This window comes from Cannabis sativa, chromosome 7 (genome assembly GCF_029168945.1).
Source record: "Cannabis sativa cultivar Pink pepper isolate KNU-18-1 chromosome 7, ASM2916894v1, whole genome shotgun sequence".
Taxonomy (NCBI): Eukaryota; Viridiplantae; Streptophyta; class Magnoliopsida; order Rosales; family Cannabaceae; genus Cannabis; species Cannabis sativa.
In genome coordinates this window covers 29856719-29876430 of record NC_083607.1, presented here as the reverse complement: position 1 = coordinate 29876430, position 19712 = coordinate 29856719, and the positions used below count along the sequence as shown (strand labels likewise).

At 33.2% G+C, this 19712-nt stretch overlaps 1 protein-coding gene and 1 non-coding gene across 2 annotated transcripts; one reads left to right on the top strand and one right to left on the bottom strand.

Moving 5' to 3' along the window:
* Positions 1-10068: 10068 nt before the first annotated feature.
* On the bottom strand, positions 10069-12135 carry LOC133039686 (uncharacterized). The gene has a single exon (XM_061118599.1). The coding sequence runs from the start codon at positions 12133-12135 to the stop codon at positions 10069-10071; it is 2067 nt and encodes a 688-aa protein (XP_060974582.1).
* Positions 12136-14528: 2393 nt separating this feature from the next.
* On the top strand, positions 14529-18759 carry LOC115715721 (uncharacterized). Its single transcript, XR_009688723.1, has 12 exons — positions 14529-14561; positions 14677-14781; positions 14881-14914; positions 16316-16473; positions 16906-16992; positions 17352-17432; positions 17514-17546; positions 17797-17850; positions 17942-17983; positions 18089-18168; positions 18274-18342; positions 18450-18759. It is a non-coding gene; the product is annotated as an uncharacterized LOC115715721 (transcript).
* The last annotated feature ends 953 nt before the right edge of the window (positions 18760-19712 follow it).

Here is a 19712-nt window from a genome sequence, read left to right as displayed (position 1 = left end):
CAGAAACTTGCCCGGCTGCCGGTGGAAGACCGGAATATTATCCAGTTGACCTCCGAGGATAACTTTGTGAGGTACGGGCTCTATCTAGAGGACTTTACTCCTAAGTTCGTGGCGGGGAAGAAGAGGAAATCTGGTGCTGTCTGGACTGAACGAGCTCATTAGGAGAACGAACTCATTCAACTTAAGCGTGAAGCTAAGTTGAAGGGAGGTGCAAGGGCCAAGCAGCATGCTCAGGAGCCCTTGAATCCTGAAGATGAGGCCGAGGAAGAGCCGGTGACTCCTTTGAAGAGGAAGAAGAAACTCCCGGCCACGCCTAGGCCTGTTGAACATGCGATTCGCATCAGGGAGCCCATTTCACCTGTTCAGCCATCCCCTCCCGTGTTCGGAAAAGGGAAAGCTGTTATGTCTGAGATAAGATCGATGTCAGGTGATGATGGACTTCTAAGTCTTGTCCGGGCAGTCACCTTGCATTTTAATTTGTCTCGTTTTTGAGCTTCTTGATTTTCATGCCTTATGTTTCTGATGGCTGTCTTCTAACCACAATGTTTTTGTTCTGTGCAGACATGTCTCAGCTGATGCTCGACGCTCTAAGGAAGAGAATAGGCGGAAGCTCTAGCGCCTCTCCTCCGGCCAAGAAGTCTAAGGGCGGTGAGGGGTTCTCTTCAAAGGAAAAGAGGTCTACCGGGAAGGTTATTGATCTTTCCGAGGAGCTGACTGTTGCAAACCCCTCTACCCCCAAAGTTGCAAAGTCTAAGGAGTCTGGACCACCAATGGTTGGATCTGAACTGGTCAAAAGCGATCTTGAACGGATGCAGGAACCTACTTTACCTTTGCCGGTGCTTCCAGAGGCCAAGAAGGGAAAGGAGATGCTGGCCCATTATATGAACCGGCTGGTTCCTGAGGTCAGTGAGCAACTGGCTTGTGCTGACAATCACTCTTCTTTGGAGTTGTTGGTGGGCGGAGTCTTGAAGGAGTTCGCCAGGGTAAGTCTTTTTTGATACTTCCCCTTAATCTTCCATACTTTGCTCAATATGCTAAAGTTTTTCCTTTGTGCAGGCCGGTCTGAAGTTGGCCTACACTTATTCCCGGGCTAAGTCTGCTGCTTCCAAGAATGCGGCTCTGTCCGACACCCTGAAGGCGGAGGCGGACTTGGCCAAGAAGGATGCTGAAGAAGCCAGGGGAAGTCGGAGCTTTTCGGTTGGAGTTGGGTGAAGCCAACAAGAAGTTGTTTTCCGCTGAGAAGAAAATCACTGTGCTGACTAAGTATCTCGAGGTTGCTGACCATTTTGAGGAGACCATCGAGATCTTATCTGCTGAGGTAGACAGTCTTCAAGATGAGATGACTTCTCTGCAAGCAGTTCTTCATCAGATGAAGGAGGAAAAGGACGCCAAGGAGGGCGAGCTTTCGGCTAAGGTGGACAGGTTGAAGGAGAAGGTCAATGCCTTGGAGACAACCGGTCTTGAGCTTTTCTTTGATTTTTGGAAGGCTAATCCTTGAGCCAATTTCGACTACTTGGGTGATGGTACGGACATGTACCTTGAGTACTGCGCGTCCCAAGTGGCCTATGGCAAAACTGAGGTGGCTGCTTCAACCTCCGGTCAGGCCGTTGATGCACCTCCTGCTCAAACAACAGATCCTCCTACTCCGGTTGGCCTAGAAGAACCAAACCAAGAGCCTTGGACTCCAGCTGCTTAAACACTTCTCTTTTTATCTCCTTATATATATATATATATATCTTATTCGGCCTCAGGGCCTTTTCTAAGACATCATGACCGACCAAGCGGTCTTTAAACTTGGAATTGTTTTTCATTTTTTGGACAACGGGCTGACCGAGTAGCTTTTAATCACGGTATTACGTGCTTTTGTTATCCTTAATGAATTTCATTCTCTGTTTATAATTGTCGTACAATTGTGACTGTTTTATTTTTACCAAAGGCTTTGTACAGGTATAGGTGCCCCCCCAAGTGACTGAGCAGGCGTATGACTATTGGTGACCTGTCTTTTACAAATATAATGTTTATCTGTTCGGTGTTTTAGGTTTGACCAAACCTTTTGTAAGCATTGTATGGTAAATTATAAACATGCTGATTTTTTTGACTCAATTGAATTTTGAAATAACTATCTTTATTCATTTATGGATCGAAAAGTGTATTTGTTACCGTGGTAACTTACATCAGAGCTATTTGATCTAATATGATCTTTTAGCTTAACATGAAATAAAAAAAAATTGCAGACATAAGAAACTGTACTTTAAAGTGGTCACCCGACCTGAGTACTTTGTTTCTTTTATCGAAATCTTTGGGCGTAGTCCGCTCAGAAGGCCATTCACTTAAAAGAAAATGTTCATTTAGTACTTAAAGTGATCATCCGACCTGATACTTTATTGCTAGTATTTTCTTAAATGTTCTCCATTCCAATACTGTGATACTAGAATGAGTTGCATTTTTTTGTCATACTTACCTAATTTGTATGCTCCGGAGTCGAGAACTTCGACCACTTGATATGGTCCTTCCTAGTTAGGTCCTAGTACACCTTCCGTACTGTCTTTGGTGTTTAGGAATACCCTTCTCAGGACCATATCTCCCACAGAGAATTTCCGAGCGTTCACTTGTTTGTTGAAATATTGAGCTACTTTTTGTTGATGGGCCATCAACTTTAAGTTTGCAGTTTCTCATCTTTCATCGATTTCATCGAGTGATTCTGCAAGGAGTATGTGACTGGTATCATGATCGTACGTCAATCTTCTGTGGGTAGGTGGCTCGAGTTCGATGGGCAGCATAGCTTCATAACCGTACGCCATTGCGAATGGTGTCTGTCCGGTCGCTATTTTTTTTGTTGTACGGTATGACCATAAAACTTTAGGAAGCTCTTCTGGCCAGTTTCCTTTGGCATCTTCAAGTTTTTTCTTCAGTGTATCCTTCAAGGTTTTGTTGACTGTTTCAACTTGACCATTTGCCTGAGGATGCGCCACTGCGGAGAAACTTTTGATGATACCATGGTTCGCACAGAAATCAGTAAAGGATTGGCTGTCAAACTGCTTGCCATTATCTGAGACTATCTTGCACAGTAGTCTGAACTGGCATATTATGTTCTTCACTATAAAGTCGTGAACTTTCTTTGATGTAGTGGTTGCAAGTGATTCAGCTTCAGTCCACTTAGTAAGTAATCAACCGCTACCACTACGTACTGCACCCCACCTTTACCTTTAGGTACTTGCCCGATCAGGTCAATTCCCCAAATGGCAAAGGGCCACAGACTTTGCATCTGTGTCAACTTGTTGGGCGGAGCTCTTGGTATCTTCAAAAATCTCTGGCATTTGTCGCACTTCTTAACACAGGCTGTCGAATCTTCAATCATCGTTGGCCCGAAGTAACCTTGCCTTAGAATTTTCTTGGATAAGCTCTGTCCAGCGGCGTGATTTCCACAGAATCCATCGTGAACTTCAGATAGGAGTCGTGCAGCTTCGTCTTGAGTGACACATCTGAGCAATGGCATCGAGAATCCTCTTCTCTACATGACTCCCTCTACTATGATATACCGTGCTGCCTTCCTTCTCATTTTTCGAGCTTCATTTCGATTATCTGGGAGTTCCCCAGAGTTGAGGTAGGCTGCTATTGGCATCATCCAGTTTGGGGATCTATTAATCATTTCTATTTCTTCCGTGCCAGTGATGCTTGGCTCTTCGAGGAACTAGATAGGAACCAAGTTTGCCTTGTCACTTACATTGTTGCTTGCCAATCGGGCCAACGCGTCTGCAGTTGTATTTTCTTCTCTTGGAATTTATCTAAGACCGTAGCTTTTGAATTGTGCGACCAGATCGTGTATTTTGGTCAGATATGCTTTTTTTTTTCCCCGAGCCTCGTATTCTCCGAATACATGATTTACCACTAGCTATGAGTCATTGCAGATTTCAATGTGTTCAGCCTTCATCTCCCGGGCTAGTTTTAGCCCAGCGATTAAAGCTTTGTACTCGGCTTCTTTGTTAGTGCCTTGAATTTGAACTTGACTGCAGTGTGCAGGTGTTGCCCTCAGGCGTGACAAGGGCAATCCCTACACCAGATAGTTGATCAGTAGCCGACCTTTCCACATGTAGTTTCCAGGTCGGTTTTTCTTTATTGTTACTTGGCTGAGGTGCTTGTACCGGCTCGGGGCTGCTTTCTGGTATGCTTTCTTTTTTGCCTGTGCATTCTACCACAAAGTCTGCTAGAGCTTGGCCTTTGATTGCTGTTTGGGGTTGGTAAGTGATTTCGCACTGACCCAACTCTACCGCCCACTTGAGTAACCGTCTAGAAGCATCTGGCTTTTGCAGTATTTGTCGTAGTGGCTGGTCGGTTTATACCCGAACAGGATGAGCTTGGAAATAAGGCCTCAACTTTCTTCACTACAAGAAACCAACTTTTTAGCAACGAAAGTTTAGCTACCAAATGTAGTTGGTAGCAGTTAATTAATATTAGTTACTAAATTTTCGTAGCAAAATAATTTTGTAGCAAGTTCTAATAAAAAAATACTATATGAGTTTCCTACCAAATATTTTAGTAGCAAATTTATATTTTTAGCTACAATTATCTTTGGTAGCTAACATTTTGAGCACTAAATAAAAATTTGCTACTAAATTTTAGTAGCAAAATGAGTTTTAATCAAAATGACACTAAATATGCTTGTTACTAAAAATTTTGGTGGCATATGAATACTTTTAGCTACTAGTATTTTTTGTAGCTAAAATTTTATATTGGCGTAAAATATAAAGTTGATGCATTTTGTGTATATTAGAATTTATTGCAATTATAAATTTATTGCTACTAAATTATATCATATTTTTACACTAGCAAATAAATATTTCTAGTTAAAGTGTTAATTTATGTATTACTAATTAATAAATGTAGAATATAATATAATATATACGTAAGAATAGTAAACATAAAAACATAATTAAATCTGTACTTGTGCTCCAAATTAAAAAAATTAATCTATATTTTCTTAAAAAACAATATGTATATAAATTATATTTTGTTGTAATATTAAAGAAAGGTAAAAAGAAATAATTAAATTTATAATAAATGAATAAGATAAACTAAATTTAAAAAATTATAAACGCCACAAAAAATTGAAAGAAAAATAATGTAATAAACAACTACATAAGTCATATAGGATATATATAATTTTGTTGAAACAAAGATACTAGATGGACCCTCTAATAAGCTTCAGTAAAAATTTCAAAGAAACCAACATAGATAAAAGCATCTTACGGAAAAAAAAACACTTACTACCTTAAAACAAATTAATAAACTGAAAGGTTTGCATAACACAATAACAATGTTTCTTTTATTGTGATCACTCAATTAAAGCACTCCATCTTCTGTAATTTCTTCTAAAAATTGGTCAGCCCATTCCAAACGAATTTCATCAATTTCTTGTTTTGTATAAGTTTTTTTCCCATTCCACTGCAATGAGTAAGGTAAGTATTAGTTCATATAGTAGTATTTATAATAAAATAGAAAAATATTTTATCATAGTGTATATACCCCAAATATATATATATATAACTTACTTGAGTGGTTAGCCAATTGATAGGTCTAGAATTCATGCAAAATTCACGCATGTATCTCATTACATAATATCCACACTCATAATCCGATATTTGTTGAGGACACTGCACATATTTATGAAATAAAAACACATAAATATTTTAAAATTTATAGAATAATTACTATATTGTTATATTAATGTAATTTTATTTTACAACTTACTTTTATAGATTTCCATGTAATGCCGTACTTTTTGGCTGCCTATTAGTGGAAGCATTGTAGTAATCAAAAGTCCTAATAAACAAAAGAAATATTAAAATAATTTAAAAAATAAAAATTAAATTAGACTAAACCATAATATTATTTAACTTACATTGCCATTAGAGATTTAATTTTATTAGGCGGGGGTAATCCAATTGAGTCAAGCCAATAACATGTTTCACGCAATACATCAATAATTGCTAGCATCCAATGGTCTCTGTTGACCACCAAAGTAAGATATTATATGTAAGTCAAATATATTGATAACATAAATAGTTAACTAAATAATTCTTACCCAGTATTAACCGTAAAGCAACCAAAATTGTCCCGCTTCTGTTCCTTCCATGCGATCTGCCATTGTCATTGCATTTTGTGCTTGACATGAATCCAAAGCTAAAATTGGATGAAAGAAACGAAAATATTGTGCTCGATTTGCCTTCACCAACTTTTCATGTAAGATCCTAAATATTACAATTAGATTAATAAGGAAAAAATATTATTTAGTGCATTAAGTGTAATTTAAAGATAAATTTTTTACCTAATGTAAAATACTATGCAAGCAGCTCCAATCCGTTTCATAGTGCCTAGATGAATTACATCGATAGGTGAAATATGTAAATATTCATCATTATCCAAAATTTCTGGGTCCATGACCATGGAAAAAGTGTGTGAAGCTTTTATAAAGCGAACGGCCTAGTAATGCAGCTTTTACACCCTTTGGAGTGTCCTTAGGAATCTCAAATTTAATTGGAGAATCTCGCACTTCTTCTAAATTTGAGGACGATTTAGTGGGTTTTTGTGAAGATGAGGGTTGATCTTTTTCTTTACTTGGCTCCAGTTGCGTGAAAAAACTATTTTGTTTATCCTGAATCAAAAAAAAATTGTTATAATTTATTTTAAATACATGAAAAAAAAAATATGTGAGAGTAAATTTATGTTCTAATAAAACCATTGATGGAATTCTGATTGGTGACTCTGATGATCGTTCCTCTAATAATCTGCCTTGTTGTGATTCATAGAATATTTTCATATTCTCTTGAACGATTCTTGCAACATTATTATCTTGGTCCTTCCTTAGATCTTCAATGATTTTCTCTAATTTGTCCAAACGTTCTTCTTCAATCTCTTTATGTTTGGATGATAATTCCACTGAGATCTTTTTTCCAGGTGTAGGACCTAAACCTCGTAACCAACCGTATTTTCCTTCACCTAACACCTGCCTATATATAGCAGCCTCATCAACTACTAGTAGCAAGCCATCTTCAAATTGAATAAGTTTATCTCGTCGCAACTCAACCATTTCATTCTACAATAACAATAAAATAATGAATTATTACTTTTACAAAAACGATTAAATAAAATTACTAACTTTTAAAGTTAACATACATATTTTTCCTTGGCTATTTCGTTGATCCATCCATTCTCAATCGTATAATGAGTTTTTCGAAACATTTCGATCTCTCCACACTTCATAGTTTGTTGTTGTACTTCATCACCTATGCTTTGTTTTGATTTCTGTAATACATTTAAATAATAAATAAAATTAAAATATAATAATATTTTAATGCTATTATACGAAAAAAAATACTACCTCTTCATGTAAGTATTGAATAAAGGATTTTGTTCCACCAGAATGCATAAAAGAAACTTTTGCTCTATTTTTAGAACTGCGGTGACTTTTTCTACATAACATATTTCATGTCAGTATTAAGAATTTAAAAGTATTAAATGTGTACGAATTGAAGAAATATTATGATACCTTCCATTCTTCATTAGAAAAACGCTTTTTACACATCCATTCCCGCCTTCGTCTCGTTAGCACCAACTTTTTAGGTCGATTTTCTAATGGATTTTTACCTTCCTCGATAAGAGATTTGTATTTACTGTGGCATTTGTTACGGTAGCCCCTATATCTCTCTTGACAATAGTGATTGCAAATAGTTTCGAGGTATGGATCTTTTTTAAAATCTATGTCAAAGATGTCCTAAAAAAAGATAATTATTAAATGAATTATAAAATTATAGCTTTATGTACATAAAAATTGTACTATAAATATGTATACCATGATGCGAGCATATACTGCTTTCTTATCTTCTGGAGGAATTTTGGCCCAACCACTATACTGAAGTGGAGCATGATGACGTACTTTTACACCAACAGTGTTTCCAAATATAGTTGCATTTGGCCCATACACTCTAAGTTCACCTTTCCTATAAGAAATTATTTTCTTACTTGTATCATTTTTTGATGAACGTCTAACTCCATCCCCACGAGTAGGGCCACGGGTGTTCTTCTTTGATTCTGTCCATAATTACAATATAATTTGTGATATAACTATATTTATGTATATATTATCTTAATTAAGTCATGCATGTATGAACGGTTGTACCTAACAATTCTTGAATTTCATCATCAGATGGTGTTGTTGAATCTTCATTTGGAGAACAAGGCATAGGAGGTGGAGATTTTGTAGATGTTGAATCATTATTATGTGTCTTCTTTGGACCAAATGACCTTGTACGACTTAATGGTAGATCACGTGACTTCTTATTTGACATGACTGTAAAGTTGAAAAATACCAAATTAATTAGTATTGCATGTAACAAATTTTTATATTGAAAAATTAAAAAAACAAAAAATTGACGCACTTTATACCTAATTAGTTTTATCACTCAATATTATATCTTCAGAATCATCAAGTTACGGTTCTTCTTCTGTATCATCATTGTGATTTATTGGAATATCACTAAATACTGCATCATCACATTCTATATCTTCGATATCATCCCGAATAAGATTGATATTACTTATTGTTGAATCAAAATTTAAATCAATATTATTCGAAAATTCTTCTTGATATGCTTCAGAACCGATGATAGTGGGATCTTCATCATCATCTTCATCATGATCTGGCTTTGGTGGTATATCCCAAATGTGGCGATGATTCACTTTCTGCACTACTTTCCAATCTTTATTTTTTTTAATATCATCTAAATAAAAGACTGAACATACTTGATTAGCAAGAACAAATGGTTCATCTTCAAACCATTTTAAGCTAATGTTTATACTAGTAAAATGATACTCAGTATACATTTTATTCCCATTGGTATTGTACCAAGAACATTTGAACAATACAACTGTATTCCAATAGAGGTAGTGTACTTCCCAAATTTCATCAATGACGCCGTAAAAATTACACATTTTTCCTTCATATTCTGCTTCAACCAAAACACCATGATTTTGAGTTGTACGTTTTTCATCTCGACTTTTTGTATGATATCGAACTCCATTAACCATACAACCATCATATGAACAAACCAACAAATCAGGTTGCACTGCAATTGCATACAAATCTTCTACTGCTTGACCGAAGTTGTTTCGTTCATTTTTTTTATCTGTGAATATTTCAAATTTCATATTGTCATTTTATGATGCAAACACAAATTTATGTTATAAGATATTTTAATTTATATTTTATACTTACTTTATTTTCAAACCATCTTGAAAATTCATTTTTTTGTACTTGGTCAATGCTCGGAAAATCCTTGAGATTGTAAGAATAATCTATGTTCTCTCGTTTTCATAACAAGTACTATGAAATATTAATTTTATGCTAAAACATAAATATTATAATATTTGGGAAGGAAAAACAAATTAACTTACGTTAAGTATGTGTCTAACTCGTGGACAATTATTCAAAATGTACCATTGAACTTGGTTTCGTTCCTCTTGAGTTAGTGTGAAAGATGATTGTTTGCCAAATGGTCTTGTAGGCATGTTGAATATAGACAAGGTAGATTCTTTTCTGACGCCAAGGTTTTCAGAATTACGATCAGGGCGATTAAATCGTGTCTCTATTCCACGAAGATACATGGAACAAAAATTTAATGCCTCGGTAATAATGTATCCTTGAGCAATACAACCTTCAGGTCGAGCTTTGTTCTTTACATATTTCTTTAAATGACCTAATTCCCTGAAATTTATTATGTTTTCAATGTATAATTTTAAAATATTGTACTCAACAATTATCGAATAATACCAATTTAACTAAAATACACTTTATGATACCTTTCGATTGAATACATCCATCGCATTTGTACTGGACCTCCCAACTTAGCTTCTAATGGCAAATGCACCGCAAGATGAATCATCACATCGAAGAAAGCAGGAGGAAAAATACTTTCCAATTTACATAAGGTAAGTACAATGCCCTCTTCCAATTCATCTAAGTCTTTCACATTTAATGTCCTCGCACATAGTTTTCTAAAGAACAATGATAACTCAAAGAATTGCATCCATCACCTTTTTATTCAAATATGGCCTTAAACCAATAGGTAACAACCTTTGCAGTAAGATATGACAATCATGGCTTTTCAACCCAAATAATTTTCCATCTTTCATGTTAACATTTCGAGAAATATTTCCTGCATATCCATCAGGAAATTTTACAGATTTTATGAACGTACAAAATTCTTGTCGTTCCTTTGCCGATAGTGTATAACATGCTACTGGTTTCAACCATTTATTCCCTTTCTTTTTCATGTGTAGCTGCTTCCGAATATTTAAGTCTTGTAAATCAAGTCTTGCCTTTTCAGTATCCTTAGACTTCCCATCGATACTAAATATTGTACCGACCACACTCTCACATATATTTTTTTCAGTATGCATCACATCCAAATTATGTCTTAGTTTTAACTTAGGCCAGTATTCTAACTCCCACAAAATACTTTTTCGCCTCCAGTTTGTTTTGTTTTCATAAGATGCATCCTTCATTTGTTGCTTATCTTCCTTAATGATCTTATCATTTTTCCCTGGCCTACATTTCCATAAACCTTTTACTTTGTCCAAGATTTCATCTCCTGTTAAAATTCTTGGAGCCGAACGTCTTTCAATTGTGCCATCGTACTCTTTATCCTTGCGCCATTGGTGGTTCAGACTCAAATATCGACGATGACCCATGAAACATGTTTTTCCTCTTACTCGAAATGAAGATGTGTCTTCCTCACAAACAGGACAAGCCTTATACCCTTGAGTGCTATACCCAGACACAGTACCATATGCTGGAAAATCATTAATCGTCCATAATACTGCAGCACGCATTGTAAAATATTCTTGGTCAACAATATCAAAAGTACGCACCCCATTTTCCCATAATTCCTTGAGCTCATCAATTAGAGGTCGTAAAAAGACATCTATGTCTTTGCCTGGAGCACTGGGTCCTGGAATTAGTAATGCCATCATTACGAATTCTCGTTTCATACATTTCCATGGAGGCATGTTATATGGCATTAGCAACAACCGGCCACATACTATGTGCGTTTGATAAATCACCGAATGGATTGAATCCATCTGTTGCAAATCCCAACCTAACATTTCTAGTTTCTTTTGCAAAATTAGGATATTGTCGATCGAAATCCTTCCGTACTTCGCATCGAGTGGGTGTCTAAGTTCACCATCAGTATCAACACGTTCTTCCTTATGCCGCCTCATATCAGTTGATGTATGGCGAGACATAAAAAGTCGTTGTAGACGTGGAGTTATGGGAAAATATTGCATCTTTTTGTATGGGATCTTCTTGCCTTTAGTTCTTTGAAATTTGTATCGTTCATGATCACATACAGGACATCTTTCAGCATTTTCATTCTCTTTCCAAAATAAAGCACAATTGTCCTTACATACATGAATGGTTTCATATCTTAAACCAAGATCACGCAACATCTTCTTAGCCTCGTAATATGACCGTGGAATCTTATTGTCTTTGGGAAATGCTTTCCAAAGTAAGTCCAACAACAGATCAAATGATTTGTTACTCCAATCACACATCACTTTAATGTGCATTAGATTAACAATAAATGTTAAGCTCGAGAATACTGTGCATCCGGGGTACAACTCCTTTTCAGCTTCAGCAAATAAGTTAGGTAATGAATTCCTTGCATTGTTGTCGCCATTTGAATCTCCAAGGTTCACAAACTCACTATTTCTATGAGATTGATTAGCCAAATCCTCTAATGCTGGTATCATATCGTCATCATCTTCATCATCACTATCATATAATGTGTTGTCTTCCTCAACGATTGATTCTGCATTCTCTTCATCCTCGTGTATTTCTGTGATATCTTCCCCGTGGAACTCCCATAAAACATATTTTGTATAAAATCCTCTTACAAATATATGGCGCTCAATCGTCTCCAAGTCATAATAGTATAAGTTCATACATGAAACACATGGACATCGAATCTTATTTTCATCATTCAAGTGAAAGGATGATAATTTGAGAAAATTTTTAAGTCCATTGAAAAACTCCTCCGATAATCTATCCTTTTGGAAAATCCAGTTCTTATCTATCATTTTTTATTGTATCTTCCGATAAACACGATGAATTATACTACAAGAAAAAATATTTAATATTAATAATTTTGATAAATACTATATTGTATTTGAAAAAATATATGAAATAATATAATAATAAATAATATGATTTTTTTGTTTGGGTTGCTCTGGTAGTTTATATGTGAATTTTTGTTACGATTTAGGTTGTTCAATTACTATGAGGGTTTCTATGTGAAATTATGTGAAGATACAAAAAAAATTATTTTCAAGTGTAAAAGTAAAAAAATCCTATCAAATATTCTTTAGTTATTAATAATTATAGGTGCCGTTTGGTAACACTTTTTTAATCACTTTTCTGTTTTTAAAATTAGAAAAGTCAAAATATTTTTCAAAAACATATTCTATAAAACTGTTTTTACTTTTCAATATTTTTAATTGAAAATTAAAATTTTAAAAACAAAAAAGTCACTTTTACTATTTTTTTAAACAATTTTTTTAATCAATGTTTTAAACTCCGACTCAGACCCAAAATTTTTCAGAAACAAAATTTTAAAAACAAAAATTCTACCTCATTTTTGTAATTTAAAAATTAAAAAACATAATTGTTACCAAACGGCACCATAGTGTATAAATTTTTGGGGTTTTTTCAATAATATACTTAACATTGATTTTATTTGCAAAAATACCTTTAACAAATTTATTTGCACAAATACCGATGTGCCACATCAGCATAAATGCCAAAATTTAAAATTATTACCGAAAATTAAAAAAACTTAAAAATTCTCGCTTCCAGAAATTTCAGTGTTTTGCAAGTAAAAAAAATAGTAATCTTTTGGTTGCTTTTGATGTAAATAATATATCAATTAGTTACTTTTCATTAAAAAAAAATATATTTCAAAATAATTTTTCTCATACACATTTAGTTGCTTATTTTATGGATTACTACAATAAATATTATAATAGTTTATATTTAAGAGTTTGCTAGAATCTAAATAAATTTACTTTAAATAAGTAACAACAACACATCCTATCTAACAGAGAAGATATCATGTTTAAAAATTTAGTTTCTTATAAATTATTTTAGAAATTAGTTGATATTTAAAAATTCGATTTTCTAGTAAAGAAACTAAAAGGTTACTTTTGATTTTAATTATTTTTTCCGACATCAGTAATAAAATATATACTTCCCATATGTTAAAACGATCTCCTTGAAAAGTAGATCGTGGTGATATAATTTTTGAGCTCAAATAATTATCGGTGTAACCAAAAAAATTGTTTAAACTTTTCTTAAAAAAGACAAAAAAAAAAGAGTTATTTTTTAATATTAAAGAAAATTATGAATATATTATGTATATATATATTTTTTAAGCCTACTAATTCCTCTCACGTAGCTACTATGAAAGTGGCCAATAAAATGATATGGAATGCTTACCGGAGAGAGAAAACAATTTAGAAAAAGAAAAAGTTTAAGAGAAATAAAATGATATGAAATAAAACTTATCCTAATTTGAATGTATACCGCTTAGCAATTTAAGAGAATTAATATTGGGTATATCCTTAAATTAAATAAGTCATCATATATCTATAAATAAAATATAATTAACGTCTCCTGCTGTAATTAATCCTAAATTTTATTGGCACAACTAAAGTGACGATCTAATATTTCTTATTTATTGTTGAAGTGTATAAATAAATTCATATTTATATTTATAATTGATAATTTATGGTTTATATATAGTTTCAACTCAAAAATAAGTGCTACACAACTAAGTATAAAGAATATAATACTAATTTTTGTTTCAGATATATATACTTAATTGCTACTATTTTTGAAAATTAAAAGTTATGATACTCTAATTTTTTTAGTAATTAATTACATTTGTCATTTAAAAATAAAACATATTATATTTTTTAAAAATAATGTCACTCAATTTATTTTTTGTTAAAAAAATATTTTTTAAAATAGATTACATTTAATTAGTTTTGGTAGGCTAATAATAATAATAATAATAATAATAATAATAATAATAATAATAATAATAATAACAATAAAAAAGAGTATATACAGCTAGCTGCAAATATACGCAATATCAAAGAGCAGCTGTATCAACCCTAAACTGCTCTTTCCCTTTGTTCGACTTCGCCGAAGAACGACAGCTCTCAGTATCAACCCTAAAATCGATCTCAGTCTCTCCCTCTCGTTCTGCTCTGTTCGATCCCTCTCGTTCTGCTCTGTTCGACTTCGGCGAAGAACGGCACCTCAGGCAGTACGTTCTGCTCTGTTCGACTTCGGCGAAGAACGACAGCACGAAATATGGAGAGTTCAAGAGATTTGGCGGTGGGGACAGTGGCTGTGGGTGCATCGTGTTGCTAAGTCTGTCTCTCATCAACGTGAGATTGAGAGGCGGAGAATGAGGGATCAGTTGGAAGATCGGCTACAAAGAGTAATAATTTGTTCTACTGTCAATCTATATCTGCATTTTATTTGTTGATACTGTGTTGCTTGTGTTATATGCATATTTTCTAAAAGTTCTCTTTCTATGATTATCAGGCAATTAGGAGACAAAGAGCCGAGTATTTAAGGCAGAGAGGAAGATCGTTGAACGGTATTCTGCACCTACTGTTGCCAGGTCTTCGTCGAGCAAAGGTTTATCAATTGAGAAGGTAATAATACTTACAAATTCTGGTATTTTTTTGGGGTTGTATGTTAAATTTCCAATTTCCAATTTTTAATGCATATATGTTTTATTTTTCAAATTTCAGGGTCGTGGTACTCAGCTCAAAGACATTCCTAATGGTATGTTTTCATTTTTTACCTTTATTTAATTGTATATATTATTATTGTGAGGTTTATTCTTGAGGATTCTGCAAAGTCACAATGTGAGAAACAGAATTTAGCTAGACATTTCCTGTAACGTAATATTAAATAACAAGACTTTGATTGGCCTTTCCCTGGATTTCAGGATTTGATTAGTGGTTGAGTGATGATGATTTCTTAGTATAGTAATTTAGATGGTTTCTCAAGAAAAGATAGGAAATTTGATTTGAGTTGCTTATCTGGTTGATGTGTTACTCTGCATTTGATATTTATATTTTGATGAGTTTTTGTTATAAGTTGTTTCCTGCTGTAATGTCCCCGTGGGAGTATTAATTATTTAGGTAATTATTTGTAATTCTAGTTATTTATAATATGTTATTTGAAAGCATTGTAATGGCTTTTTCTTCTATTTCAAAATGGAATTGCATGCCACCAAAGTAGAGTAAGAAGATTGTAAATTCATTAGCCCAACAAAGAACAACTATACAAATTCGAAAACGAAGATAATTAATCCATGTCAATTCTATATTTCCTAGTTGATTTCAATGCATATTGTTTTAGTGAAATAGTATAGAAATTTATTCAAACCTGTTTGTGTGTACCCACTCCTTGTATCCTTTTTGAAATTCTTTGAAACACCTCACCAATTGAAACACCTGAAGGGATTTTTTAATTAACAATCTAATCAATGCAAGATTATAATGTCAATCATGATATATATCAAATATCATTTAGCTCATACCTTTATACAAATATGGCACTTAATTGCTCTTTAGATTTGTTGAGGCTGTTGAGGCAAATTAAGGTTTTTGAGAGAAAAAAAAAATCGTTAACAGTGAATGTGAATAGAGTAAAGAAAAAAAAATGACGATAAAAATTAATGTATGGTATATATATACATACACGTATTTATTTAAAAACCAAATTCAAATTTTAATTTTTGAAATTTTTGTTATTTTTTAACCTTGTTTTGTGGGATACTTATCTTTTTTTGAAATTTAAATTTAAATTACTCTGTCCAGATTGTTTGTTTATAATTAATGTTTTTATCTTATTTTAAATCTTATAATAAATGTTTGCTAGGATATACGTCTTTTTTTCCTTTATTTTTGGATAAATTAAATTTAATATTCTTAAGTTGTTTGTTAATTTTATAACTAAAATGTTCTACATTTGTGGTTTAATTATTTATAGGTATAATTTTTAATTTAAAAATACATTAATTAAACTGAAAAATTAATTTTTGATCAAAAATTAAACTGAATTTTTGATTTAATTTTTGTCACCTACTGCTGCTATCGATATAGTGGTATTGTTGGCATAAGGCTTAAGTTTATGGCTATGTGAATGGTTTGGTGACATTCTCCTTTTCATATGCAGATAGTATATTGAAACAAATTGGTTATGAAAATCATATGAAAGTTGCCACTTGTGACTATTCCAAGCTATATTTCCATTGCAGTCCAACACTTAGGAGCATTTCTCTGGTTTCTTTCTTCTATGAGTTGGGAATGTCAGGAATCAGCAGTGTTCTGCTGGTATGTTTTTTCAATTACAATAAAAGACTAAGGATAACCAAACATTATCTACATTAATTATTCCAAACGAAAGGAATTGATCCACTTTTGGAGGACAAGTTCATTAATTTGATCCACCCTTGTAGCTAAAAAGAGCTTTACTCCATTTTTAAAGGATAGAACTTCAACATTATTGGAATATGGGTTCAACAAGTAAAATGAGAGTTGAATGAGGGTTTATGATACCTGCCAAACATGGGATTGTACCAACTTTGTACTATTTTTACTTTGCCCTTTTTAAAATTGCATTTGCATTAGTTTAGTCTTTGCAGTAATTAGATTAGAGTAATTTGTCCTTTGCAAATGCTATTATAACTAATGATTTTGAAACATATTTTGTGCCCTGTTTATTTCAATGAATTGAAAATCCTATTACTACTTCAACTTGCACAGTACTATCTAAAGGCAGCTTTTGGCTTCGACAAAAATCAGTTCTCGGAAATTTTGATGATGGTTGGTATAGGTTCTATTGCTTCTCAGGTATGTTTCCTTATGGAGCTTATTATCTCAAATTGTTTATTCTACAAAAGTTCATACATATGTCATGGTTTGGATTGATATTTCTCTCACCTCACTGCATTTAATATTTTTTCTCACAAGATGGTCATATAAAAATTTATGCAAAAGTTGAAAAACCAGTTCTCATAGTCTTACCCTTGACTAAGAAAGTAGTATGAAGTTCACAATATCATTTTTTTAACGGTCTTCTAATCTCTTAGGTGAATTATTAATGTGTCATAAGCATTTAAACTCATCTATATAACCTTTCAAGATCATGCTTAGTCCAATTATTATGCATTTTTTGAATGAAAGATTTGGGTTTTTGATGTGCCTCCCAGATGGTGCTGCTTCCACTAATGAATCCATTGGTTGGAGAGAAAGTAATATTGTGCATGGCCTTACTTTCTTCTATAGCTTATGTAAGCCACCCTATTAAATTATTCTCATTTCTCCACTAAAAGGAAAAAAGAAATAATCTAATGATGCTTTCTTACATGCAGGCATTACTCTATGGTTTGGCTTGGGCAACTTGGGTAAGCACTGTGAACAACTTGATAAAAATATTAAACAAGATCTATTTTGAAAAGTAGAGATTTAAAAGACCAATCAATAAAGAGGCCTAGTCAAAAGGAACTGTTTATTTTCTTCAACAAATCATGCTTGACTTAAATTCTTCCATGAAAAGATCCTTAGAAATTTGCAGCCTTATAACATACTTGATAAAAAATTTCCGTTGATAAAATAATTGTTCTGGGAATAATGAAAGTAATTATCATATTGCAGGTGCCTTACTTAAGTGCCTCATTTGGAGTTATCTATGTTCTTGTGAAACCTGCTGTAAGTGATTTTTTGTTTTTTCTTATATTTATGTTGGTGAACTATGAATATGATTGTTCAATAATTTTGCTGTCAAATTCTCAATATGCAGACTTACGCAATTATTTCAAAAGCATCGAGCTCAAGCAATCAGGTTTGTTCCCAAATTGCATGAAAAATCATGAACTGACACTCATTATAGAAGAGATGCAAGTCTTTTACTTCCATTCTCTAAATTTACTCTATTCTTCTCTTTCAGGGGAAAGCACAGGGATTTGTTCTTTGGTGTACAATCCATAGCGAGCTTGCTATCGCCACTCGCTATGAGTCCACTGACTTGTGAGATTTTTTAATCTTTTTTCTCTTTTCATTATTAATGTTTCACTTTCAAAAATTTGGATTTTAGTTCTTTTATTGACTTGTGGTAAATCAATCAAATATCAGCATGGTTCTTATCTGAAGATGCACCTTTCAACTGCAAAGGCTTCAGCATGGTTCTTTTATTGACTTGTGGTAAATCAATCAAATATCAGCATGTTTTTCATGTCCTCTAGTTAAACCAAGTCCCTTTATGTAGACTGTTAATTGAGTAATTTCTTTTCATGTTGTTGTTGGTTTAGGTGTTCACCTTCAGAACCCAACAACCCTTATTGCAGCCGAATACCTTGATCTGGTCAATTACACACGAAGAGTGTTGTGGGAGTCTACACTAATGGCATCACAAGAGGGCTCAATCTATTGTATAGTAAATAAAATGTTTGGTGAAGTACTAACAGAATTGGTCGGATATAAGCCAACATCCAAGATTTATTTGATTTTTTTAGATTTGTCTATGTTATATATTTTAAATTATGTTAGATTATGTTAGAGATTTTGTATTATCAACAATTTACTAATTGTATGTATATATAAGTTATTAATTCTATTAAAGTGAGTTTAGATATTTTAATAATAATTTTTTTAATAATTCTACAAATATATAATTAGAAATTTGCATTACTAGAATAATTAAAATTAAATATTAAATATAAATTTGGTTGAAAAATCACATACAATTCAATTTAAATTTATTTTGCAACAAAATTTCAGTAGCAGAATTATTATATTTTTAAGTACTAAAGTTGTATTTGTTACCAATTTTAAGGTGATTTGCTACTAAAATGTAGTACTAAAAAAGTTTTAGTAGTCTTTCAAAGTAATTATTTTGCTACTAGATTTGATATTTTTTGCTACAAAAATATTAGTAGCAAATTTGCTACAAATTGCCTTGGTAGCAAAAAACTTTCAGCAACGGAGTATTAGCTACGAAGTAGCCACCAAAAAAAGTTAGTTGCAAAAAGTATATTAGCTACTAAATAGGCATTATTTGCTACCAATTTTTTTGTAGCTGAATATCCATTTTTTTGTAGTGCTTGTTGCTAGAATGAGGCAGTAAGCGAGTTTTTCTATCAACAAATATCGGCCCTCGGCCTCAATGAGTCTTTTACTAATGTAATAGACTAGGTACTGTACACTGTTCTATTCTCTAATCAGTACGGCACTCACAACATGTTCTGTGACAGCTAGGTATATTCCCAGTTCTTCAACGTCCAGAGGTTTTGAAAGTACGGGAGGTTTTGCAAGTTGTGCCTTTAGCTCTTGGAAAGCTTTTTCACACTCTTCTGTCCACTCGAACTTCTTGTTTCCTCACAAAATGTTGAAGAATGGGACACACTTGTCTATTGATTTTGAAATGAATCTGCTGAGCGCAGCGATCCGACCAGTTAAGCTTTGCACTTCCTTGGTTTTTGTTGGCGAGTTCATGTCCAGGAGGGCTTGAATCTTTTTCTGGATTAGCTTCAATTCCTCGGGCATTGACAATGAAGCCTAGAAACTTTCCCGAG